The sequence below is a fragment of the Biomphalaria glabrata genome, chromosome 3 (assembly GCF_947242115.1).
Source record: "Biomphalaria glabrata chromosome 3, xgBioGlab47.1, whole genome shotgun sequence".
Classification (NCBI taxonomy): domain Eukaryota; kingdom Metazoa; phylum Mollusca; class Gastropoda; family Planorbidae; genus Biomphalaria; species Biomphalaria glabrata.
In genome coordinates this window covers 18,282,279-18,308,284 of record NC_074713.1, presented here as the reverse complement: position 1 = coordinate 18,308,284, position 26,006 = coordinate 18,282,279, and the positions used below count along the sequence as shown (strand labels likewise).

The following is a 26,006-nucleotide window of genomic DNA, read 5'->3' as shown; positions in this document are numbered from 1 at the left end:
TTTAATTGGGGATGAAATGACCGGGGGATGAAGTGACCGGGGATGAAATAACCGGGGATGAAGTGACCGGGGATGAAGTGACCGGGGATGAAATGACCGGTCACCACCTAGGTATTTTGTCTGTTACTAGTTTACCATGAATAAGATAAGTGGAATTAATTTGTTTTATTTTTTATTTTGTTACTCTTAACAACTGACATTTTTCTGGATGATTATTGTTGTGGAATATGTAAATTACGTTAAGAGTAACCTGTGGAGTTCATTGTAGCTCAATAAGTAGAGATATGCCTTGTCCTTGTAATAAGATTGTATAAGATACGTATTGGTGAGTGTGAGGCGCGAACAATGTTGGTGTGCTAGTAAATGAGAGACACTAGATAAGGATACATGTTCTTTGCACCTTCTCCTCTGTTCATTCAACAAGTAAATATGGTCATGAACGAGTAGACCTTCAATGATTGTAAAGTCTTGGATTTTGTTAGAGCGAGTTAGAGAGAGAGACTTGGAGAGTGTATTGAGATCTATAGTGTACAAATGTAGCCTATTTATTTGTATAAACGTACGTTGAAGCTGTTCAAAGAGTTAAACTTGTCTTGGCTGTTGTTGGAAGAATAGACTAAAGAATTACATCATCGCTATAAAAGAACTGGAAACATTACACAGACATACACATAACAAAACATTGTTTTACTTGAACTGTTATTCTTGTTTAATTGTGTTACAAAATCACAACTCGAATGAAATGGTTTCATCTAGTTTTAAAATTATCAACATGATAATATTTGTCAGCAGCAACTTTGAGTTCAATGTATACAATCACATACCTATATACATCACAAGCAACCAAATATACAACTAACTACATTGTCTTTGACTATACACTGATCTGACAAAAGGACTTAAGTATTTCCAAGCAATAGCAAGTAAAACAATTCGTGAGTTTCAATATTAGATCTAGACCTGTTATTAAAAGGAAATATGTTTTTCATGTGTTGAGAATTTTTATTCATTTATTAATACGTAAAAAACAACAAAAAATTCTCTTATTATAAGCACAGTGAAATAAGGAATATTAGAGACTTAAACTATAAACTAAACAATGTCAAGGATGCTAAATTTAAAAGTCACAGTTACCAACTAAATAAAAACAAAAATTGACCTTTCTTATACTTCAAACACAATCTCAATGCGAGGCAATAGATCTAGCAAGCTAGTGGCACATTTGTTTCTATTTAAATTTCAAGTCCTAGATTGAATGTCTGGTACGTTCTTTACACTGAAATTATTTTATGCAATAAACGGAGGGCTTAGACAATGAGATTCTGCAGAGTTAACAAGGTTACAAAAGACAGTTTGTGTGGAAACACAAACTCGAAATCGGCCCCGAAGAGGTCTACCCAGGCAGGCTTCAATATTTTCAGAAAGAAACATCCAAATGAAATTATATCAAAGACAAATGAGAGATAAGAATAGAGAAAGAAGGTTAACAGATCTTGTGTAGTGCCCCAACGGTCCCGCAGATCAAAGGATAGATAGATGTAAGTGAATGTAAAGTTAGATGTGAACCTGGCCTAACTATTTCCCTTTAAGACCTTGTGGTCTATAGGGCAGATGATGTAAAGTTCATCTGTTTTTGTGGCCTACGGTTAGCGAGGGTGTCATGTAGCCAGCACAACGACCGACCGCCTATACTTTTCCCCAACTAATGTCAGGTACCCATTAGAGCTGAGTGGACTCAGAGGCGCTCAAAGATTCCAAAGTTGAAAATCCCAGTCTTCACCAGGATTCGAACCCGGGACCCCCGGTTCGGAAGCCAAGCGCTTTACCGCTCAGCCACCACGTCTCCCTTGGCCTAACTGATGTCTTATAATTGATCTAATTGTTTTGAAAAGGCTCAATCTCTTATTCGAAAAAAAAAACAAAAAACTCCGCAATAAAAAAAATGTTCAGAAAAATGAAGTTGGTAAGATTACTATTCATTTAAATTTAGGTCTAACTTATAATGCATACTAATTAGCTTTTTCTCTTTAAAAAACTGCTTGCATAACTGATTTTAAAAATTAGATTTTTCGCTTTCAGAAAAAAAAAGGAGCCGTTGCATCAGATCTTTGAATGGTCTAAAATATTGTGATGTCGGATTTTCAATATCTTTTCTAGTTTACCAGATCTAAACGGGACGGACGGACAGACGGACAGACATTTTGCACAAAACTAATAGTGTTTTCCCCTTTCGGGGGCTGCTAAAAAAAGTGTACACAAATGATCCTCATACATTAGACAATGAGATTCTGCAGAGTTAAAAAGTGTACACAAATGATCCTCTACCTTAAAAAACAACATTGCTTATAAACAGTTCCTTTATTGTGTACACCCAAAAGTTGCTATTTATAGTTTGACCACTATGCATGAACATCTCCAATAGAATAACTGTTCCTTATTTTATACAACAAAGCTACAGTATTGTATTGTGGTCCACTAACCAGATTTCTTCTTACAAGTATTTTTAAAAATATATTTTGTAAAGATAATTTTGTCATAACATTAAATGACAAATTTACTTTTCATTGCTTAATATTTACAAACACCACACATAAAACATTTAAAGGTTACTTCCTACTTCGAAAACAAAACAAAAAAGTCAGGTGGTGTTTTAGTTGTTCGATAATTTGTTTTCTTGTAATCAGTGAAAGCTATTAACCTAACACTACGGTGTCTTGAATAGTGGAGTCTAGTGCAGGACACAAATCTTTCTCTCGATCTCACAAAAAACTAAATACATATAAATATTCGATTAAAATCAATAGTAAATATTTACAACAAGCGAAAGCATATTAATTCAAGCAACACATGAATATTTGAATACATTCTTTGATGCAAACATTGTATCCAGTATATATACAATAAAATGTTTCAATCAAATACAGATCTGTTAAACAGAAACATTGGATGTTAAACCTAAACATTGAACTGTTAAACAGTAACACTGGACTGCGAAACAGAAACATTGGACTGCTAAACCTAAACATTGGACTGCTAAACCTAAACATTGGACTGTTGAGCAGAAATATTCGACTGTTAAACAGACACATTCTACTGTTGAGCAGAAATATTCGACTGTTAAACAGACACCATTGGACTGTTGAGCAGAAATATTCGACTGTTAAACAGACACATTCTACTGTTTAGCAGAAATATTCGACTGTTAAACAGACACATTGGACTGTTGAGCAGAAATATTCGACTGTTAAACAGACACATTGGACTGTTAAACTTAATGTATGAGCTATACCGTCAGAAAGTTCTCTTTAAAAAAATATACGAGAGTCTACTGGAGTAGACAATGAAGTATGTGACACCACATGTTAAGTATTAAACACAGAATGATCTCATTGTAATGTCAGTACGATAAAACTAAAAGAAACATTCCATCCACTGTGTCTCATTTTCTCCGAGTATTGGACATTGACATAAAAATACATACAATTTATTCTCAATGTATTTGCCTTTTACGTGCATTGCATAGAATACTGTGGACCAAGAAGACATATTTCCAAGACAGGAAACAAAAGATAGATAAGACATGAGTATATATTCGAATACAGAAATTATAAAGCATTGAATATGAATTAGCCAATCAGAGAAATCATGAAAAAACAAAGCAAACAAATAAATAAATAAATAACATTTGTTTCGGTTACGAATTTTTTTTAAATGTTCCGATTTTTTATGTAATTGTCGTCTAGGACTAAGTCAATCATTTAAGATTAAACTATTTAATCTTATACCGTAAAAATAACTTGAATAGATTTATATCCAAACTCTATCTCACATGGCTTATAATAAATGCCCAACTTTGACCAATTATAGAGATCAAATATAGAGGATGCGAACTTGCGAAGCTAGGCCATGTACTTCAATCAAAACAAATGATGTAAGATAGCATGTGAGAAAAATAGAAGGGAGGCCAAAAGACTAGTGAAGATTCACTGAGCAAGAGCAGATAATCCTGCTGGCAGGTGGGGATATACTTAATAGATACTTTTTATTTTAAAAAACAATAATATTTAAATCTACGAAATTCACAGAACGAAATGTGAACAAAATGGAATGATGATCTTTTTTATTATTCTGATGAGGAATAAGCGACAGAAAAAAAAAGCAACAAAAATATTTTACTTTCTTGAGCAACAAACACAACCATTTCTTTCCATCCCATCACATAACATTCCATTTCATAACATTCCATTACATTTCATAACATTCCATTCTGAGTAATAATGTAACACATAAAAATGTAATGACGACATATAAAAACAGTCTCTTGGATTACACATTTGCAGATATTATTTAAAGCAGCAACAAAAAAAATACACTTGAAACAGACTTAAACATCTTTTACTCTCTCAAGGAAAAAAACAACAACTCCAAGAACAGAGTCTGAATTTTTTAAAAAGTAAAATATATATTTTTTAATAGGACAAGAAAATACTTATGAATGAATAACAAGACACATTGTTAAATATGCTATGATCATTAATTTAGCTTGAAGCAGGCAATGAGAATCATTTAGTTTTTGTTTTTCCAAGATCAGACTAAACATATCGCCTGCTGAACAGAAGAAAAAACAATATCCGGACATCCAAATAAATTTGATTGGCTTGTACGCACCAAAACGCATCGTGGCAACCTGCGTCAAAACTGTGAATAAAACCTGCAATAAGCTTGTGAGAGCAAGGGTGTATGTTGAGATTCTTGACGGGATCATTTTGAGGCTGCATCAGTTTGAGGCTGCTTCTGTTTGATGCTGCATCAGTTTGCGGCTGCATCAGTTTGCGGCTGCATCAGTTTGAGGCTGCATCAGTTTGAGGCTGCATCAGTTTGAGACTGCGTTAGCCGGCATGGAGATGTCCATGTTGAGATTCACAGTGGTTATGTTCGGGAAGGAGGCATCCACTTCGGTGACAGGGCTCACCACCGGATGACAGCTTGGTCTCTCCTCGTTGTTGTTCTCTAAGGGAATCTGTGGAAACGACAAAAAAAAAATATTTTTTTCTGATGTAGGGAACAGGAAAATGTCTGGAAAGGGGAAGGCCTGATGGTAATAATGTCTATCGGTTCAGGGGCTCTACACTTTTGTTCCCCATGTGCATTTGTTAACAAATCATTTACAGAATGTTGTAGAGATGTTACAATTTGAAGATTTTCTGGAAAAATTTGAACACAATTATCTCCTCTTTGTTCTCGTTTTGATGAGTAAAATCCAGTTTGCATTCTTGAAGTTATAGAGTAACATACAGAAGAGAAAGCGACGTGAAGAAATGGGAGGGATATATGCGTCACATTTTTAGAAAATAATTTCAGGAAATATTTTAAAATAAATCGGCAAGATAAACTAAATAACTTCAAGAACGCCATATTAAGTCAACTAAATCTAAATGTTTTGTAAAATGTTTTACATAATTCGGATGTTCCTTCAGAGTTGAAGATAGTTTACTTCCTAGTCCAAACCTCCCGCAGGACGACGGGGGATGGGAGCGGGCAGGGTTTGAACCCTCGACCGTCGATAAATCCGAACGACAGTCCAGCGAGCAAACCGCACGACCAGGCAGCCATCTTAGAAATTAAATTGTGGAGTATTAAAAGTGCACACTAATAAACCATCATAAACATTTTTAAAATACAAATACTGGACGTATTCTGGGTATCACTGATCTAGTGAGTATTGCTGGATAAGCGTACAATAGCTATAAAAAAAGCAGAGAAGGGAGACAACTTACTCCAAAAGTTTTGTTTTCAAAGCCAGTGGTGTCCCCTTTCTTTTTGCTCTTCCTCCACATCAAGCAGGTCATGATAACCACGACAGTAGCAATGAGTGACACGACACAGGCGATAATGACAGCGACAAGCAGCTCTGATGACACGTTACCTGACATCAAATGACAAGGTTAAATGTCAAAGGAAAATGAAGTTCACTATAATAGAAATGCTCAAATAATGCTGAATAGTTCTACTTAGTGTCAATGTTAACATTGTAAATAAAAGTAAAGTAGTCCTTTCAGACCTTGTGGTCAAGGGGCCTGATGATCTAAAGCTCATCTGTTTCTATTGCTGATGGTTAAAAAGGGTGTTGTGTGGCCAGCACAACGATCAACCAATTTTATTTTCCCAACGAAAGTCGGGGGGGGGGGGGGCTCAGGGGCGTCCTAAATATCCCGATACTACTTATACATAAGTATGAACATGGACTTACTAAACAAATTAGTTTTAAACCAGATATATTTTACAAATAATCTGTCGCTTGTTTTTTTAATTTGAGATTTACATAGAAAGAAATCAAAAGGCCTTTGTATTGTTCTGAGGCAATAATTGAAGACAGTGTACCAGGGAGGTGACCACTGATGTTCACTTACGTGGAGATTTCGTCACAAAGTGGACAGGTCCAGAAGTTTTGGTCTCCCCAGAAAAGAACAGCATGGTGATCTCAGCAGAGTAGACTGTGTCTGGTTGTAGTCCAGTCAGTTGCACTTGAGTCTGACTCTTGAATGAAACAATTTGCCTACAAACAATGAGAGAGACTTACACAATATTGTATACATGCATGGAGAGGAATCTTTTTAAAACATTTAGTATGACTGTCTAAAAAAAAACTTCATAAAGGGAATGTAGAAAAAATAGATAATATCATAACATATCTTCTTTTTTTTGTTCATTCTTAAAGTAAAAGAAGTAGAGTTCCCCTTTCAGACCTTGTGGTCTATGTTCCTTCTTAAAGTAAAAGAAGTAAAGTTCCCCTTTCAGACCTTGAGGTCTATGTTCCTTCTTAAAGTAAAAGAAGTAGAGTTCCCCTTTCAGACCTTGTGGTCTATGTTCCTTCTTAAAGTAAAAGAAGTAAAGTTCCCCTTTCAGACCTTGTGGTCTATGTTCCTTCTTAAAGTAAAAGAAGTAAAGTTCCCCTTTCAGACCTTGAGGTCTATGTTCCTTTTTAAAGTAAAAGAAGTAAAGTTCCCCTTTCAGACCTTGTGGTCTATGTTCCTTCTTAAGCTTATAAATAATTTCGCCTCCATTATTTGTCATTGGTATGCATGTTACAATTGTTTGAGTCAATGAATCTTTATAAAAAAAAATGAGCAGTTACAGGTCAGCAGAGATTTTATTATTGCGAAAATAAGTGCTTTTAAATACGTTAGTGTGATGGTCAAGAAAAAAAAGGCTCACTTGTGTGTATAGTAACTGTTATAGGACTGTTTGTAGATGACACTGACCGCAGATAGTTTGAGCAGCATTTCACTGGGCAGCGGCTCCCAGATCAGCAAAGCCCAGCTGTCATGGATGGTCACATTCTTCAGTGGGAAACTGTACGGTGCGATTATGGGCACTGTGGATATAGTGACTGTCAATAACGACCCAATTCTTGAAGTTTTTTTTACAAAACTCATAAAAAATTTGTCTGTCTGGTAAAAAGTTTGTACACGTTATTTCTCCCATACCCAATGTCGTATCAAGTTGAAATTTTGTACTATGTCAACCCAAGAATCAATTTTAAAAATGTATCAATTAGATAATTAACTATCCCCCCCATCCCCAAAAAAAAAAAAAAAGACCCCATCACAAATGAGAAAATTCGAAGCAGGATCACTTTGGCTATTGTACTTTGTGCCTACGAAAACGCAAAATAAAACTCTATAGCCACATCACGAAGTCTTCATGGCTTGGAAAGAACTTTCTACAAGGAACAGTAACAGGGAAAAGAAGAAGAGGTAGACAGATAAAGCGATGGGAAATAAACATCAAAGTATAGACGGGCCTGTCTTTGAAAGAAATAGAACTCATGGAAAAAGACAGGAATGGAAAGAGATGGTCGACAGATCATGTGTGGTGCCTCAGCGGTTCGACTAAGGGATAAGTGAAGGTCATGTGGTACACAAGAATAACTATTGATATCCTCATACCAGGGATCGATGTTGTTCTAAAACCGATTTCAGCCACTGTCCATTTGCTGCTGCCTGACCATGACAGAAGCGCTACCAGACGAGCAGTAAAGCTGACATCCGGTTTCAAAGAGGTGATGTTGTATAGCCGTTGTGAGGAGCCAATAACATGGGAGGTCATCCACTGCAAACTTCCATCTTGTCTGTATTCAACCTAAATACGATTAAATCTAAATGAGTTCATTGCAAAGACAATTAAAAAAATAAGAACTCTGCTTACTGCAACGAAATGGTTGGAAATGTAAAAAAATAAGAACTCTGCTTACTGCAACGAAATGGTTGGAAATGTCTAAGCTTCTTTGTCATTGTATAGAAAATATTTGTCATGTTTTTACTTTTTTTTTTTAAATTAAAAATGTTAAATGTCCAAACATTGAAGAAAAATAAAAAGACATAAAATAAAATTTAAAAAGACAACAACCGTACATGTTTTTCTATCTTCCTCCTTCTATATCGGTGACTAGATTTACTTTTTGACTCTACAAATCGTTAGGCCTATTTCCCATGTGGCTTATTACATTGAATTTTGGTGTTTCCTTGTATGGCTGCAAGTCTTTAGTCTCTAATTGAAAGAACTGAGATCAGCCTCTACGCCATTTTAATTTTATTTCTGGGCTGATCCACTACAGATATACTCAAAATACGACTAATATTTAACAAATCTGTGATGATTACTGCAATACGTTATCTCAAATGTCACATTTGTTATGAGCTTTAAAAAAGTGAACACATAGCAGCATTGCAATAGGTCTTGCATTTAAGCATTAGTGGGTGAAATGTTGAGTTATTTAATCTGTAATGTTTTTTTAAAGTCATACGTAACAATTATATTTTTTTCTATAATGACATTGATCTACAGGATATTAACATTGGGCTGAAAACTCACAACAAACCCTTGAACTTGGTTTAAATCTTGTGGTTCTGAGAGAGTCCACTGAAGACTTGCACTGGTCTCTGACACTGTAGTGGCCGTCAGTTGGACGTTCGGTTTGAATACTTGCACTGACTCAATTTCAGACAAAACTGTTTTAAAAAACATGTTTGTAATTGCATTGACATTTATTACTACGTTTTTTCAATGGTCAACTTCTTTACTAAACATTGAAACTGTAGACAAGATAAAGACAAAGAAATTATTGTTCCAATGGCTATCAAAGAAATTTTGATATGAGATGTAATAGCTCTGTCATTTATCATCCATCGTCTCGCTTGTTTCTACCCATTTCGCGGAAATATTGACAAACTGATATTCTTGGACCATGTATATCTGCCTGAGACATTTAATTAGAAGAATAGTGCCGATGTCTTAGTATACAAAATTGAAGTACCAACGAGGTTTTAGTGCATGCTATTGAGTCTAATTCAATTACTTCAACTGTATAACATGACAATTTTAAGCTGAATTTCTAATCGAGATTATTTTATTGAACAAAATATACAGACGAGCTTTTCCGTTTTTGAGACAATAGTTTTCCCATATGCATTGTTGCGGTGATTAGCTGATGCCACTAAGGAGAATAAATATTAAAAAGAAAATTTACAACAGAAAATGTGGTAAAAGAAATTTGCTTACTGCAAGTGTCCAGATCTTTGACGTAGGAGAAGCTGTGGTCACATACGTAGGAAAGGCCTTCGTAGATGACCAAGTTAGTCGACTTCAAGGAGTGCCCATTGTCGAGGTTCAACTCGAAGGTAGTATTTAGCATAGAAAGAAGCTTCAACCCAGCTGTACGGACCTGCTGCTCGACGACTTCTTTGGAAGTATTAGAGCTAAATCGATAAATGTTTAACAAGCCTATTAATAATTTGTTACATTTGTTTAAGTTCAAAAAAAAAAACAATGGGAAAGATAAAACAAGAATCTACCATAAAAAAAAAATGGGTTGATAAAAAATATCCCCATTACAAAAACTGCAATCCATTTTTTATTTGGGCAACTGTTTGAGAAAAAACATTTAAAAGAAAGTTAAAAGGAATTTAGAAATATAGAAAACACCCTCTGTGTCAGGGTTTTGTGATTTAACCAGCACACTAGAAATACAAGAGACCTATTACAAAGACAAACAGATACAAAAACTCCTTTGTTCCCCTGGTAATCAAATCATTAAATACAATTCAACTATCTGATTTAAACATTTCACATGTAACTATAAATGAATCAGTGATACCTATAGTTATAATGTTTTGCTTGGTGTATTGCACAAATTGGAAGAATAATTTTTTTATGCAAACAAAAGTTTATTGTTATTATTATTAATATGTTACAAACGAACGAGTAGTCATTTTCTGGCACTGCCAGGGTCAAATTTCGTTAAAGGGAGACAAAATTCATCGTAGTCCCTTTATCAGTTTCCACTAAGGAATTTTCTGGGGATGTGGCAGGTCTGCAGTATTATTAACATTGTTATTATTTCTTTATTTTGTATTATTATTATCTGTCCCATTACCTGAAGTTTTGATAGACAGACACATGGATGTAGATGTTGTCCGAGCTATCACTGACCGCAGACCGGCGGCGCCTCCTGTGCATGAAGTCCTCGTTGCTTCCACCTGGACATGTGACCGCCAGGCTCAGAGAGTCGCAGAAGTTGGTCTGCATAGCGCAGGCGGGCTGGCTTGACAAATACCCCCTCAGTTTCTGCACAACCATCTCTTTGAACTCCGAATGGGGAATATCGCAGTTGCCAAGGAACTCAGCAATGTTGGTTGACCTCACGCCAGATGGCGGGTGAGTCTCTGTGGACAAATGAAGTGAAAATATTCAGGGCAGGGTTCTTACCTATCGGTCTTCGAATTTGCGTTTGTACGCGTAGTTTGTGAATACTTTATTCGCCTCAACATCTACCTAGCCATTCAATATAAATAAATATCCAATGCACTAAGTAGATAATTTTCATATTGGCTGCGGAGCTTCTCCCTTTGTGAACAGAGAAGAACTAGACAAACATTACAAATTCTTGTTCAACAAGACAACACCTCTTTTATACAACTTATAGAACAATTGTTTTTCTCTTGATAACTCATGAATTGTATATGACAAAAAAAAAACCTATAGAACATTGTTTAATTTTTAGGAAAAATCGTTAGAGCCGTTTTTTTTATATCCGTGTCCAGGCTCCACCTTCCACCCACACTCCATGAAGTTCTGACTTGAATAGAGGTATTGTTAAATGAAGGATCTAGTTGCATCTCCTTTTATACAGCTCACAAATGCGTCATTTAATTCATAGTTTATAAATTAATTTCTCATGTAGGCGGCGCTAGTTACAATACCTTCAGTCTTTGGGAAGAACACTAAGAGATGCAAGAGAATCAAACTTCTACGATAGGAGATTACCTATTTCTTGTTGGCTATATGCAGTGTAAGTATGCCGAAAAAAAAGAGGAATCCTTTGAAACATCAATAACATTTTCTGATGAAACCCGTATTAATAAGGCGAGGAGTCTGGGTTTTTTTTCTAGCTCCCTAGAAGGAATATCTTATAACTGTAACACCAATGTACTCTAGTCCCCTAGAAGGAATATCTTATAACTGTAACACCAATGTACTCTAGTCCCCTAGAAGGAATATCTTATAACTGTAACACCAATGTACTCTAGTCCCCTAGAAGGAATATCTTATAACTGTAACACCAATGTACTCTAGTCCCCTAGAAGGAATATCTTATAACTGTAACACCAATGTACTCTAGTCCCCTAGAAGGAATATCTTATAACTGTAACACCAATGTACTCTAGTCCCCTAGAAGGAATATCTTATAACTGTAACACCAATGTACTCTAGTCCCCTAGAAGGAATATCTTATAACTGTAACACCAATGTACTCTAGTCCCCTAGACCATAACTTACAAATAGAAAAACAAAACCAAATGAAATGCGCAGAAAGACACAAAGATAGAGGAACATTTCTAATTCCATACGCTAGAACAAATTCGTACAAGTGCTCCTTCTTCCCTAGTGCCATTAGAGAATGGAATGGGTTGCCTGAATCAGCCAGAAAAACCAACGGCTTAGCATTAAAATGATTAACATGCATGACTAGAATGACACATGAAGTGCGAAGGTCGTAGTTATCTTCTTTTTTTAAGTAACGTCTGGGATATATAAGATCTAGTCCCCTAGAAGGAACAGCTTATAACAGTAACATCTATGTTATCTAGTCCCCTAGAAGGAATAGCTTATAACAGTAACATCCATGTTACCTAGTCCCCTAGAAGGAATAGCTTATAACAGTAACATCCATGTTACCTAGTCCCCTAGAAGGAATAGCTTATAACAGTAACATCCATGTTATCTAGTCCCCTAGAAGGAATAGCTTATAACAGTAACATCCATGTTACCTAGTCCCCTAGAAGGAATAGCTTATAACAGTAACATCCATGTTACCTAGTCCCCTAGAAGGAACAGCTTATAACAGTAACATCCATGTTATCTAGTCTCCTAGAAGGAATAGCTTATAACAGTAACATCCATGTTACCTAGTCCCCTAGAAGGAATAGCTTATAACAGTAACATCCATGTTACCTAGTCCCCTAGAAGGAATAGCTTATAACAGTAACATCTATGTTATCTAGTCCCCTAGAAGGAATAGCTTATAACAGTAACATCCATGTTACCTAGTCCCCTAGAAGGAATAGCTTATAACAGTAACATCCATGTTACCTAGTCCCCTAGAAGGAATAGCTTATAACAGTAACATCCATGTTATCTAGTCCCCTAGAAGGAATATCTTATAACAGTAACATCCATGTTACCTAGTCCCCTAGAAGGAATAGCTTATAACAGTAACATCCATGTTACCTAGTCCCCCAGAAGGAACAGCTTATAACAGTAACATCCATGTTATCTAGTCTCCTAGAAGGAATAGCTTATAACTTATAACAGTAACATCCATGTTATCTTGTCCTTTATTAAGTGCAACTTATAATTGAAACTGCATTTAGTATTTTTCAGGATAAAATAAATAGAAGTCAATTTTTTCTTAAACTTTTAAGATCAGAAAATTATTTAATTGCTTTTGATTCAAATTGAGGTTTCAAAATTTCAAATCTTTCAAGCCTACCTAGTGGGCAGCTCCACTGAGGACAGCATTGCCCAGTGATATTGGTCAGCTCACAACCGGGTCTTGGGGGATTCTCGCTGGTCTGACATACTGGGCTACACTGCACGCTAGAATTTCTGCATGTGCAAACCTGGCAGGCCTCGGTCAAGGATTGGTCTTGGGACATAATCAATCCGTTGTATATACAGCCAGACGCTGGATTAGAAAAATAAACATAAATAATACTTACAAAAACAAAGTTTATACGAAGTGCTATTGTATCAATTAGTTTGGATCAGTCATGTAATTGAATTTGTGATACATCTAGACTAACAATAATAAATGTGTGCAATTAGAAATATTTTTACCAATAGTTTTTGTTTAGCGCAATGTCATGCTTTTAGCTTTCTCAATACGCTATGATCCTATCACTTATCTAGATCAGTTTGGAAAATGAGGGGGGGGGGGCGGAATAGAATGATATCTAGCTCAATTTTACCCTAATTGCGTTTTAAAATCTTTTTTTTTATAAAAAAAAGGGGGGGAGGAAACGACCTGAACATTTATCTGTTTTATTTTAAATTTTTTAATTTATTTGTTGGTTTTAAAAATTACTTTAGAGCCGTGACCTTTAAAGGGGATTAATTCAGCTTATACAACCACTTCAATCAAGTACAATTTCTTTCCCTTGTTCGAGATAAACAATCTAATTAATTACCGATAGTTAATTAACTAACTGGTAAATTTGTTAGTGATTCTTGTATTGTCAGGTAAAAGAAATAATTGTGCAAAATTTCAGCTTGATCCGAGATTGGGTGTCGGAGAAATAACTTTTTATCAGACAGACAAAGTGAGTTGATATACGTTTTGTAAAAAAGAGGAACACCATATTAGTGATTGCAATTATTTTAGTTTAGTAAAACTTTAGTTTTAAAAAAGAGTACGGTATTGTTAAAAAAAATCTTACTACCCTTGTATAAAAATTGTATTTTTTAAAAAATTAGCAAAATTCAACTACAGCATTGTCAGTGCGCTTTTGTCGAGTCTTTTACTTTTATAAACATGTGTCTTGTAGAGGTGCGCTATGGTTTCCATATTTTGTCCAGGTCCTAAATTTGAGTGACAAATCAATTAACTCTTTCTCTCCTAATTGACTATATCAATGTCTATTCGACCTCATTAAATGAAATTACTGTTTGATTTTATTAACTTGACTTTGTGTTCTATAACTGGTGTATGCTTTCCCCTTTAACCCTTTACCAAATAAAACATTTTCTGATCAACGAAAACGTTATGCAAGCAAAAATTAATTGTTCCGTCGGAACGTGGAAAACAATATAGAGAGAAAGAGTTCAACATTCCTGATCTCCATTGGGGGATCGAACTCAAATCCCCCCCCCTCTCTCTCTCTCCCAGTCAAGAGGTTGCGTCCCGCTTCCACACGATTTAAAAGTGTAAACAAATGAGACCACGATCTTCTGTATTGAGCCTGGAGTTATATTGGCATGTCTTTCTTATGAATCTTACTTATGAGCATCAAAATATTTATTTCCCAAACTAAAGAAAGCGCCAGCCATCCTCATTCCAAAAAAAAAATAAAGAGGATCATGTGACTTTTACTAACCTGAGGGATAGCATGTCCAAGTTGGGCAGCAGTCGTTCTGTTTCCTCTCTAGCCTGGGCACCGGACATGTAGTGGACGAGGCGACCACTTGAGCTTCGCTCTCGCAGATGCTCTGGCATTTGATCTGGCCCAGGATACACTGACACCTCTGACCGCAGTGACCAGGGACGACCTCCAAGTGTAGAACTTCATTACCATCGTGGAAACATGACGTCACTAAAAGGAGAAAAAAATAAAATTTAAATAAAAAAAAAAACCAAAAAAAAACAAACGAGGTTACAAAGACAGATTGTGTGGAAACACAAACTCATAATCGTTTCAATATTTTCAGAAAGAATATCAGAATGAAATTCTATCAAAGGCAAATGACAGAGAAGAATGGAGAAAGATGGTTGACCGATCTTATTTTGTGCCCCAACGGTCCAACAGACCAATGGATAGATGAACGTGAAGGTGAAGTTAGATCATTAGAGGTGAACCTGGCCTTAATGATGCCATATAATGACTATCTAATTAATCTAATTATTTTTTAATGGGTCAATCTCTTATTCAAATTCTCAAGGAAAAAAAACATATCCGTAAAAAAAAATCTTATAATGAATTACACTATTTAATTAATTAATTGCTTAATCTTTTTCTTGATTCCTGTTTGGTTAGGAAACATTAAATAATTGTGCAAAGTTTCCATTTGATCCCAGAATGGAAAAAGGGAGAAATAACGTGTTCAAAATTTGTACCAGACAGACAGACAAACAGTGTGATTTGATAAAAGCTATGTAAATAAAAAGGATAGTGAGGACTTTTGTTATTTATCATGCATAACGTAAACACAAGAAATAATTGTTTCTTGTATTATTCATTTGACTTGTCTTCTCAATTTTCGACAATCTGTATTTTTGTTGTTAGTTACATTGATATCTTTATTTCTATAAAATAATTTCTAGAATGTGTAGACATTTGTCTCGTATTTGTTTATATTATTTAAAATCTGGAAGGTTGACACAATTCTACGATTTAATCTTGTTAGCGAGACTGATATGGGCATTGACCACAGAAAATAAACTTAACAGCTGATCTTGTTAGCCTCACTCGATTGATCCAGTAGAGACGTTTCTAACCAAGACGGTAGAATGATTGTCAAACACTCAAGGCACCAAGTGTTTGTACTTATTGAAATGTTACCCAGAAATTATGACAGCAAATACACAAGGGAACACAATGAAAGATGGGCGAATGGGTTAATGAATGTATAAACTGATGGATGGATTGATTGATGGCTGGAGAGAAATAAGCAGAGAGACACAGGGAGAGAAAGAGAGAGAGAAAAAGAAAGAGAGCGAGAAAGAAAGAGAAAGAGAGAGAGAGAGAGAGAGAGAAAGGGATTTTAAAAATATGTGTAAAATATATTACCATTGACCAAAGACTTTGTCTTGACCACCACCATGGCTGATATGTTTCTGTCGCTGTACTGAAGCTGACCAGCCTGAGATTCGGACATGTCCTCACGTAGACCGTCCAGTGGGATTATCTTCACATAGTAAGTCGTGTTCGGGTGCATGCCGGACAGTGTGACGTAAGCACGCTTACCCACCACGATGGCGCTGTCATGGGTCAGAGGGTCGGTGAGATTCGTGTGACTAGACTGGTCTTGCTGTAGCAAGACGTCCGTCGGCTGAATGAGTCGTCTGCTCCAGTTGCCTGTAGAAATGAGAGTTAAAAGAACTTTGTTTTCATCTTTTTTTTTAATAAAACAGTCCTTAGCATCTTTCACAAATTCTCCAATGCAATATCATTAGCTTTAGTTAGGTTAATTTAAGTGTTGACCGGAGACTTTCTTTTGTCTCGTGAAATTGTAGTGTTACATTAGACTAAAGCTGTCCAGGCACAGTGGATGTTGTGGAATTTTGTATGGAGGAGAGTGTTAGAGATAGAGAGTATGAAAGTGAAACAAAAGATATATGGAATGGGGACAAGAAGGAAAATTAACATCAGAACTTTGCGCATAAGTGTTTGTATGATTACAAGTTAGACTTATTTGCATATTTTTTTGGCATTTGTATCTGTTTAAAATGTCTTTTTTGAGAAACAGCAAAAGAAATGAAATTCAAATTGAAATTGAATTTAAGGTGAGATACACCAAGCAACAGTATGATCCTCGTCAGAATAGACTGCCATATCTCTTGTATAGTATGCTGGCGTCATCCTGACAGTTCGTCCATAGTTTTGCAAATGTACTTTTGTTGTTAACAGCAATGGTCAGTTGTAGTAGCAACGCACTTTAGGGGACGGACAACGCAACAAAAATGACGTCACAAATCGAAATCGAGAGTAGCTTAGAAATAGAGAAGAGAGATGGATCTGGTTTTCATGGTGTAAACATATTTGTTAGTGACACAGTATTAAAGTGCTCATTGTACGTTCATCAAATGTTGTGTAGGTCTTGAAGTACGTGGAGTTGTGTCCAATTCGTAATACACCCGTACAGATGTAGTCTTCTGACCATCAACAACTCCTCACAACAAAATATATTCAACATTACTTTGTTCTGGTTTATTTTAGGCCTGTCACTAAACTTATTTCACAGAAAGAAAAAAAAACGGCGCATTGAAAAAAAAAATTAAAATAATTCTATGTGTGACAGTATCCTCACCCTACTGAACGTGAGGAGTAAAGTAGACACTAGTCTGATAGAAGATAGGCCTACACTCCAATATAGACTTTTTACTTTTCAGCATTCTTAGTAAAGTTATCTATAATCTATACAATATTTAATTCTTAAAAATACTACAATGTTAAAAAAAAGTATATATCTATATATATGAGGATATCATGAATACGACTGTTACAAGACCTCTGGCTCTATCAGGAGAACTTAATACAGGACACTTGTAAATCATGCTTGTCTGCGAGAACCTGGGTTCATATTCCGTGCGTGTTTGCCAAACGCGTTCTTAGACCCTCTTAATGTTGACAAGTATGAGAGAGAAAAAAAAGTCACTAACATTGTCTCTGAATTTTAAAAAAAAAGTAGAATAAAAAAAAAAGTAATTATCTATAAATTATGCCTTTTTTTGTACAGCTTCAGTGTTCAAAGACCCAGTTTTGATTTATACATTTTTTTCAGACACTCTTTTGTGTGCCTTTAAATTAAATCGTATTATTGACTTCCATCGGCATTGTGTAGTGATATCTATACATAGCTACATGTAGATATTGACATTGGTCTGAGTAGTGATATCCATTCAAAGCTACATGTCCATATTAGCAGACGTGTGGATTACTAGTTTGGAAAGCATTAACGTATATATATATATATATAATATAGAAACTTGATTTGATGTTGTAATAAGACTGACTTACATCAAGGCACACGAATGTCAATAGTTCATTCATATCGTCTGTCTTGTGGGAGAGTGGAATAACTTTAGATAAATTTTAAACAAACAACTTATTTATTTAAAGCTACGTGGATGTAGCCTAATAAAACGGGACCTTAAAACAGTGAACTTTGATACTGACCATTGGGAAGACAGCCCTAGACCCGGGGTCGGCAACCTGCTGCTACCGAGCCACATGCGGCTCCTTGGATGCGAAGCTGCGGCTCTTTAGTTCCAGAAGAAAATATTATTTATTTTATCAAACAGTTATAAATCGTTTAACGAGGATTAGGCACCGATTAGATCTCTCAGTCACGTGTACTCGCTTTTCTCCACTCCCCTCCACCCATTACACTCGTCGTCACTGTTGTCAGTCTTTCGGAAGCTATCGGTCGTCGTCGGATATTTCAATGTAGGTTTGAATTTGTTTTCGACGCAGAGCGAATTGGCGTCCTCACCACGTGTTCTGGGTGTGACGTTTAGTTTGTTGTCTCAAGTAAATGAGGTAGAAGCGAATTATCTTCTCAAAGTTAGACGCAATCTAAAAGTAATGACAAGCTTTGCGGTACCACTAGAAATTGCACAAAAAGGCAAAACATTCATAGATGGTAAGTATGTCAAAGACTGATTTCTACGTGCATCTGAAGAACTGTTTCGTGACTTTAAAAAAAAATAGAAATCTCTATCCACTAAAACAGTACAAGATAGAATAGCTCAAATGTTTTCAAATGTTTTCAAATGTAGCATACTTGCAGGTGGAAGATATTCAATTTTCTTCCGTCTTATCACTTGATTTAGATGAGACATAAAGACACAATACAATTTGCCCATTTTGTCAGATATATGTCTTCCCATAGTCCAAAAGAAGAACTTGTCTCGAGACAAACTAGAGAAGAAGATGTAGCGAATGCCATGCAAAAATACATTGAAGACAATAAGATCTATTGAAATAAAATCCTTTAAATAGCAATTGATTGAGCCAGAAGTATGATAGGAAAAAATAATGGGGCAACAACGATTCTTTGGATCAAAATAAACCATGAAATTCTTACGTATCATTGAACAAGAAGCGCTTTTTTGCCCAAAACGATTCGGCCGAAGTATTTTAAGTCATAAATTTGGTAATCAAGATTGTTAATGCATCTTGCCAAAAGCATCCTACCATCATCAGTTTAAAGAATTGTTAAACGAAATGGAGACTCAGTGTTCCGAGCTCCTTGTTAACATGAAAGTGTTATGACTTTTCAAAGGCAAGGCGTTGAAACGTTTTGTTTTGTGCTTGTTGTGACAAGTCAAAAACTCGCTGTCAGAGTCACTCAAATTTATCACAGCATTAATTATTATTTTTCATTATTTATTTATTTTATTTTAATTATTTCCCCATCCTACCCCTAAATTATTCACCCGCCACACCCTTTCCGCTCCAGGCTAGACTTAGTTGACCACATTGGAGATAGCTAGGCCACGTCCTTTCATTTATCTGCCCTTGATCGGGGAAAGGTAGACACACAATCTCTTTTGTCTTCCCGCCGGATGTCTGAAGGACGGTCACAGTGGACACCACCTTGTGTGGGATGCAAGTCGCCCCCCCCCCCTTTTTCCCACTTCTCTCTTTGATCTAGGAGACCACAAAGGTCAACACACCGCGTGATATTCCAAGGTGCGGCTCCCATCTCGAGTCAAATCCACCCACGTGTAAGATAAATCTTAGCCTATGGCATTTCCTGTGTCCGCCCGCACTTTCCAGGCTCATATAAAGTAAACCAACTCAAATCAGACTCTCCTTCATTCTCATTCGAGCTGAGCTATCGAGTCTGGACTATATCATTTATTCTCCCTCCTAGAGGAATACCTGGTGGTAAGCCGAACTTAATCACAAGTTCCATCTTAATTACTCTGTGTATATTTCCATTGGATTTTATCATGGGTAGTTTATTATTTCATTTATATTTAATTAGTGCATTGTGTATTTCTCACTGGCGTAAGTAGAAAACATAAACATGTCCTATGTATTTATTTATGTATTGCATTAATCTATTAATGCTACGTTGCTCAATTGATCGTTGATGCAACCATGTATATATTTGTACATCTTAGTCTATTTCCTTTATCTCGGTTGACCGCCTTGATAATTTTACTAGCGCACTAATACTGCGTCTAGAAAAGAGATACGAGTTATCTCCCCTGTAGTGAATTGTCTCCCCTGTAGTCATTTTACTCTTAGGTGAGTTGCGCCGCTTGAAGGGACACCCTCTCCATTCAAGCACGCTTCATTGTTCTCGACCCACGGTCATATGTAAACAAACCATCTGGGTCGCTGACCACCGCCCATCCCCCCCCCCTCTCTTTCTCTATCCACCTGTGTTGTTTATTTGAGATTATTATTCCCCCTTCTACGTACATTTTTATATTATTATTTCCCCTTTTATGTACATTTCTATATTGCTGCTATCCGCCATCTATTTTCCCATATCCCATCTGTCATCATCTCCCCATTGTGCTCTAAAGCAATTTTGCCATCTGACGAATGCACCTCAGTCGAGGGCATCGATAAGATGCATGAGAGACATGTCCTAACTTGTCTTTATTTATCCGCAGCCTCCCTCAGGTGTCTGCCTATTTATTGGATCAACTATTTGTTTGATATCAAGAATCACCTACTATCTTTGTGCTTAGTGCTATTCAGCACTGCACTAGCTCACTGACCTGCCTATTTATTGGATCAACTATTTGTTTGATATCAAGAATCACCTACTATCTTTGTGCTTAGTGCTATTCAGCACTGCACTAGCTCACTGACCTGCCTATTTATTCATTGGATCAACGATCTATTTACCCGCATCTGTGCTTAGTGCTATTCGGCACTGCACTTGCCTACTGAGATCTACTCAACTCTACCACTTGGCGCTATCGGCATTGCCCGCCTATTCGACAGCCCACCTGTCAAGCTATTAGGTGCGACGTCCCTATAGATTCAGATCTGTGTGAGACGTCATAGCTACGCCAACCCTCTGCAACTCACTGGACATATCCTGTCAACTACGCTGCCCACGGCAGATCAGCTCTGCCCGCAGTAACCTTGTGCCCACGGTAGCCGGCCACCCGCCCTACTGTGCCCACTACAGATATTAGATTTTGGGGATTGAGACTCCACAAGAACTATATCACCGGCGTCCCTCTATCCGCTAGAGCGCCACCTCCAGCTGCAGAACCTCAAGCCAGGACACAGCCAGCTGCGACATCAACAGGAATACCAGCTAAGTCAGAGGACAAAGTGACATGCTCTCTTATTAAGTGCTAGAGTGATGATCAAAATACCTTACTAATTAGAGATAGATGCAAACCCTCCCCCTTTTTATTCTTATATGTATATTTATGTAAATAAATATTCTTCATTTTTAACTTTTGTATCTATCTTTCATTGCTTTGTCTCGTTGCGTGTCTGCTTCCGATTCATATGCTGATAAGTGGGGGTGTGATAGCTTTAAAAATAATCATCCCCTAGACATAAAACGCGCCAAACACACATCACATTTCCCCACCTGTCACACTTGTATGAAATAAATACATTCCTAAATGATAAAGCCATTAATCACCCTGAATTAAAGAACGACAAATGGTTGTACAAATTTTACTTTATGGTGGATATTAGATCGAAATTAAAAAAGCTGTATCAAAAACTGCAAGGAAAGTGAAACTCAGCCTATGTTTTGGTAGAAGAATTGATTTGTTTTGAAGAAAACATTCTTTTTGCAGAAGATATTCAGAGGTAAGCTAGTTCATTTTCAATTTCTAAAGCAATAGTGCAATAAAAGCAGTGCTACTTTTGACACGAATTACTTCAGCACAGTTATAAATAAATCAAAGATAAATTTCTTGATAGATTTGAGCAGTTCAAGACCAATAAAACTATTCTAGCATTCCTAGTACACCATCTCACAACAAATAGTAACGAAATCCACATTGATCCATTTGGAATTTAATACTGGATCTCTTGAAATGCAATTGATCGATTCAAAAAGTAAAACTTTGTAGAGTGAGAAATTTACAGAGTTGAAAATCAGGTTGGAAAAGTTGGAGGTCCAGAAATGTACGTAACTCAACAAAAGTGGACATCTCTAAAAGAAATTCGACGCATGGAATAAACTTCCAGAATACTACAGAGAGGTGAAAAATTTGGCATTCGGAGTACTGACTATCTTTGGATAGACATATTCGTGCGAAAAAGCGTTGTCTTGCATGAATATAATTAAAAGTAAAATAAGAAGCCAATTAACAAAGCCAACGCTCCCAGTCAATTTGTTTGCTCAATTGTTTGTTATTGAAGTAAAAGTTAGTGTTGTAAGTAAATGTTTGATAGCTTTACTTCTTTTTGTAATGAATATAAATCCAATAATTAAATATGTATATTTTTTGTTGTGAAAAACACTATATATATATATATATATATGAATAAATAGATATTTTTTGTTATGAATAAATAATTTTTTTAAAAAATCTATTTATTGTTGGCAAGAAAAACAAAATTGTTTAAAGACTTTAAATGGCCAATTTTAATTTTTGGCTCTTCCGACTCTAAAGGTTGCCGACCCCTGCCCTAGACCGCACTAGATGGAGAGAGACAGCGACCAAAGAAAGCTATGGACAGCGAAAAAACATGGGCCTCAGCTCTGGAAGAAAAGCGTGCCATATGAGAAATGGCCAACTCCTCTACCACCAAAGCGAAAGCCACCTTAACCTGCAATGTTTGTGGACGGCAGTGTCTCTTCGAAATAGTGCTCCACAGTCACATGAAAAAGTGTTGAACCATAGTCGTACTACCAGATGAACCATAGTCGTACTACCAGATGAACCATAGTCGTACTACCAGATGAACCATAGTCGTACTACCAGATGAACCATAGTCGTTCTACCAGATGAACCATATTCGTTCTACGACTGAAGAAAGCCAACAAATAACTTGAAGGTGATTCCCCTTTTATTTTATTTTTTCTAACTCGAACTGACTGTTAAAAAAACTAAAACGAAAGACTTCGTGCCAAACGAAACAAAGTTTGCTAGATGAATCAACTTGAAAGTGCTCATCTCTCACACACCAATGTCGCAAAGCTACAAATAGATTTAGTGTTACGACTTGTGCTGGTGACCCAATTAGCTTTCCCAACACATTTGAATCTTTGCAGTTCTCACCTTGAGGGTCAGACGTGCTCGTGTAGAGTATCTCATACTGGCAGTACAGGGGTTTGTTGGCGTCCTCCTGAGAGTCCACTTCAAAACTTAAGGTCAGGGTGGCTGGACTGTAGGACAACGCAAACATGTTTCGCATGAACTGGAGAATGTCTGGAGAGGAACAATTTTATTGATCGATTGATCGATTGATTGATTGGCATTAAAACTCTAGATTTAGATATAAATAACATCTATAGTCTCACAGAAAGAACTTATTTCAGACTATCACCTGTGTTCGGATCGTGGCAGTGAAGAGTCTCGCAGCATCCGTCTTTTTTAATCTGTGGATCCGGACAGGCGGCGTCCGGCAAGACCATGGCAACGGGCGGGCAATCCGAGGCGCATTGGACGCCGTCTGCAACGTTGCACTGGCATAGTCCACACTGGCTACTTGAGAAGTATTGCAAATGGTTGAATGTCTGGTTCTCGTAGGTACATGTACTCTCTGGGTCATGAGGGAGAGTAACAGAACGATTAAGTAACACCTGAACAAGACATCATCTACAGGCTACAAGTGACTTTCATATAGGAACTAGTAATAACAAAAATTACGGACAAGAAATTTTGTTAAAGCAAAAATTTTCAAAACCAAAACGAATTCAATAAGATTTTTGAAGACAATACACGATTACTGAAGACAATACACGATTACTGAAGAAAAAAAAGTTTTAAACTGAAAATTCCAATTAGATTTTAATTTCGTTGTGCAGAATAAGTTTTTTTTTTAATTAAAAAATTTTAAAAAATTCTTTTAATTTTCAATTTTGTGCTTCTGAATAGTTTTTATTTTTTTATTTTTTATTTTGTGAGTGTATATATATAACGTGCACTCTTGGTATAGATGTTATAGTACCGAATATATCGAATGTGACAACTCTAGAAAACATTAAAAAAAACTAGAACAAATACAAAATAGAGCAGTGAGATTAATCTAAAAAAAATGAATATTCCTATTTGATTAGAGTAACACCATTAGTAAAATCACTAAACTTAGAGACACTCCAGGACAGAAGAATAAAAAATTAAAGTAGCTATAATAGATAAAACATTGAAACATAATTTACAAATAGAAAAACAAAACCTAATGAAATTCTCAGAATGATACAAAGATTGAGGCACATTTCTTATTCCATACGCTAGAACAAAGTTCTTACAAGTGTTCCTTCTTCACTAGAGCCGTTAGAGAATGGGATGGATTGCCTGAATGAGCCACGAAAACCAACGCCTTGGCAGAGTTTAAGTCATTGATTAACATGCATGACTAGATTTAACACATGAAATGCGTAAGACGTAATTATCTTTTTTTTTAAGTAACGTCTGTAATAAATAAGATAAGAAGATCACGTATTCTGAGATTCAAGCATATATGTTTTTAATGATGAGATTTTATTTTCTCTATGACAATGTATAGACCATAGAGAGCGTATTTCATTATGAGAATTTCAACCAATAGGATTGCTCCATGCAAAAAAAAAAAAAAAAAGAGTTTGTGTTTATTTAAAAAAAAAAAAAAGAATATAATCATTTTCACAACTTTGGACGATCATAGATTCCTCAAAAAAAATTACACATAAATTTTTAAGAACAAACGAAGAAACGTCTTATTTTACAATTAGAATCATCAATGGGAGAACTTACCACATTCCCATTCAGGGCAGCAATTTTCACCAACATCACGGACTTTTGGTTTCGGGCATGAAACTGTGACCTCCATGGGGCTGCACTCCTGGGAATACTTACAATCCACGCTGCCGAAATTGCACTGACACTCCTTACAACCATCCATGAACTCAGCCAAGTGGTTGTGAGTCTGGTTGTTGTAACTGCAGGGCTCTTTATGTTTTCAAAAGAAATGATGTATTGAATGATAGGTGCATGCGGTAACGAGTGGATTATTATTATTACTAGTCGACCGGCGGCGTAGCATACGCGCTATTTTGCAGGGCTGGCCTTAGGGAGTGGGACCCACGCTTTCAAGGGACCCGCACTTTCATAGGACCCGCGCTAATTCAAGGTGTATATATTATTAAATTAAACCATTTTATAACTTAAAACAGATTTCCCGTGCCCTCCTGTCGAATAACCAGGAAAATAAACGAAAAAGTCCTTAAAATATACGGAAATATATAGACAAAAATTGTCATTTTGGGGTGTCATTCAATATGGAAAACTCCAATCCTACGTGCGTTAAATAAAAACGGCATTATGCATTAGCCTTAATTATGTAATCTGGTGAAAGAAGCTTCTCGCGCCTCAAACTAATGAAGAATTACTTGAGGTCAACAATTCTTAAAGATAGATTGAAACATTTGCTAATTCTTGCTATTGAGCGTGATCTATGCAGGAAACAGAATTATTATGATATACTGTATGACTTTGCTACACGCAAGGCTCGTTAAGTAATTCTGTACGTAGTAAAGAATGAATAAAATGCATAGACGAATTTATTTTCTAATAAAAACTCTTAAATTTCACTTATTATCCGCTTCCCTACCCAAACTTGGCCCCGCGAAATCCGTTTTGCATAGGGCCCCACAAGTCCAACCCTGCTATTTAGTGACGGGTGAATATACATAGTAGATTACTTGTTCTCTTTCCATGACTTCTTGGTCACAATGGTTAAGCCCGGCGCTGCTATTTAGTGTTTGTAAAATGTTTGTTCGTAAAATGTTTTACATGTTTCGCATGTTCCTTCAGAATTGAAGAACGAAGGGGGATGGGAGCGGGCAGGTTTGATAAATCCCAA

The 26,006-nt window shown here is 36.3% G+C and overlaps 1 protein-coding gene across 4 annotated transcripts in view; it reads right to left on the bottom strand.

Moving 5' to 3' along the window:
• Positions 1-682: 682 nt before the first annotated feature.
• The window catches only part of LOC106058219 (uncharacterized), a 69,457-nt gene continuing 44,133 nt past the window's right edge, over positions 683-26,006 (bottom strand). For 3 of the 4 annotated variants that reach the window (XM_013215591.2, XM_056023832.1, XM_013215590.2), the window contains 14 exons: positions 24,899-25,093; positions 23,490-23,705; positions 23,222-23,371; positions 16,065-16,352; positions 14,655-14,870; positions 13,052-13,246; positions 10,436-10,724; positions 9,562-9,758; positions 8,875-9,011; positions 7,950-8,142; positions 7,216-7,375; positions 6,411-6,556; positions 5,778-5,926; positions 683-5,020 (listed from right to left, as the gene is read on the bottom strand). In XM_013215591.2, coding sequence (XP_013071045.2) covers positions 4,874-5,020; positions 5,778-5,926; positions 6,411-6,556; positions 7,216-7,375; positions 7,950-8,142; positions 8,875-9,011; positions 9,562-9,758; positions 10,436-10,724; positions 13,052-13,246; positions 14,655-14,870; positions 16,065-16,352; positions 23,222-23,371; positions 23,490-23,705; positions 24,899-25,093 — 2,678 coding nt within the window. In that variant the 3' untranslated portion in view covers positions 683-4,873. The remainder of the gene's footprint in view (positions 5,021-5,777; positions 5,927-6,410; positions 6,557-7,215; positions 7,376-7,949; positions 8,143-8,874; positions 9,012-9,561; positions 9,759-10,435; positions 10,725-13,051; positions 13,247-14,654; positions 14,871-16,064; positions 16,353-23,221; positions 23,372-23,489; positions 23,706-24,898; positions 25,094-26,006) is intronic. The other variant, XM_056023833.1, reaches the window with a different exon arrangement.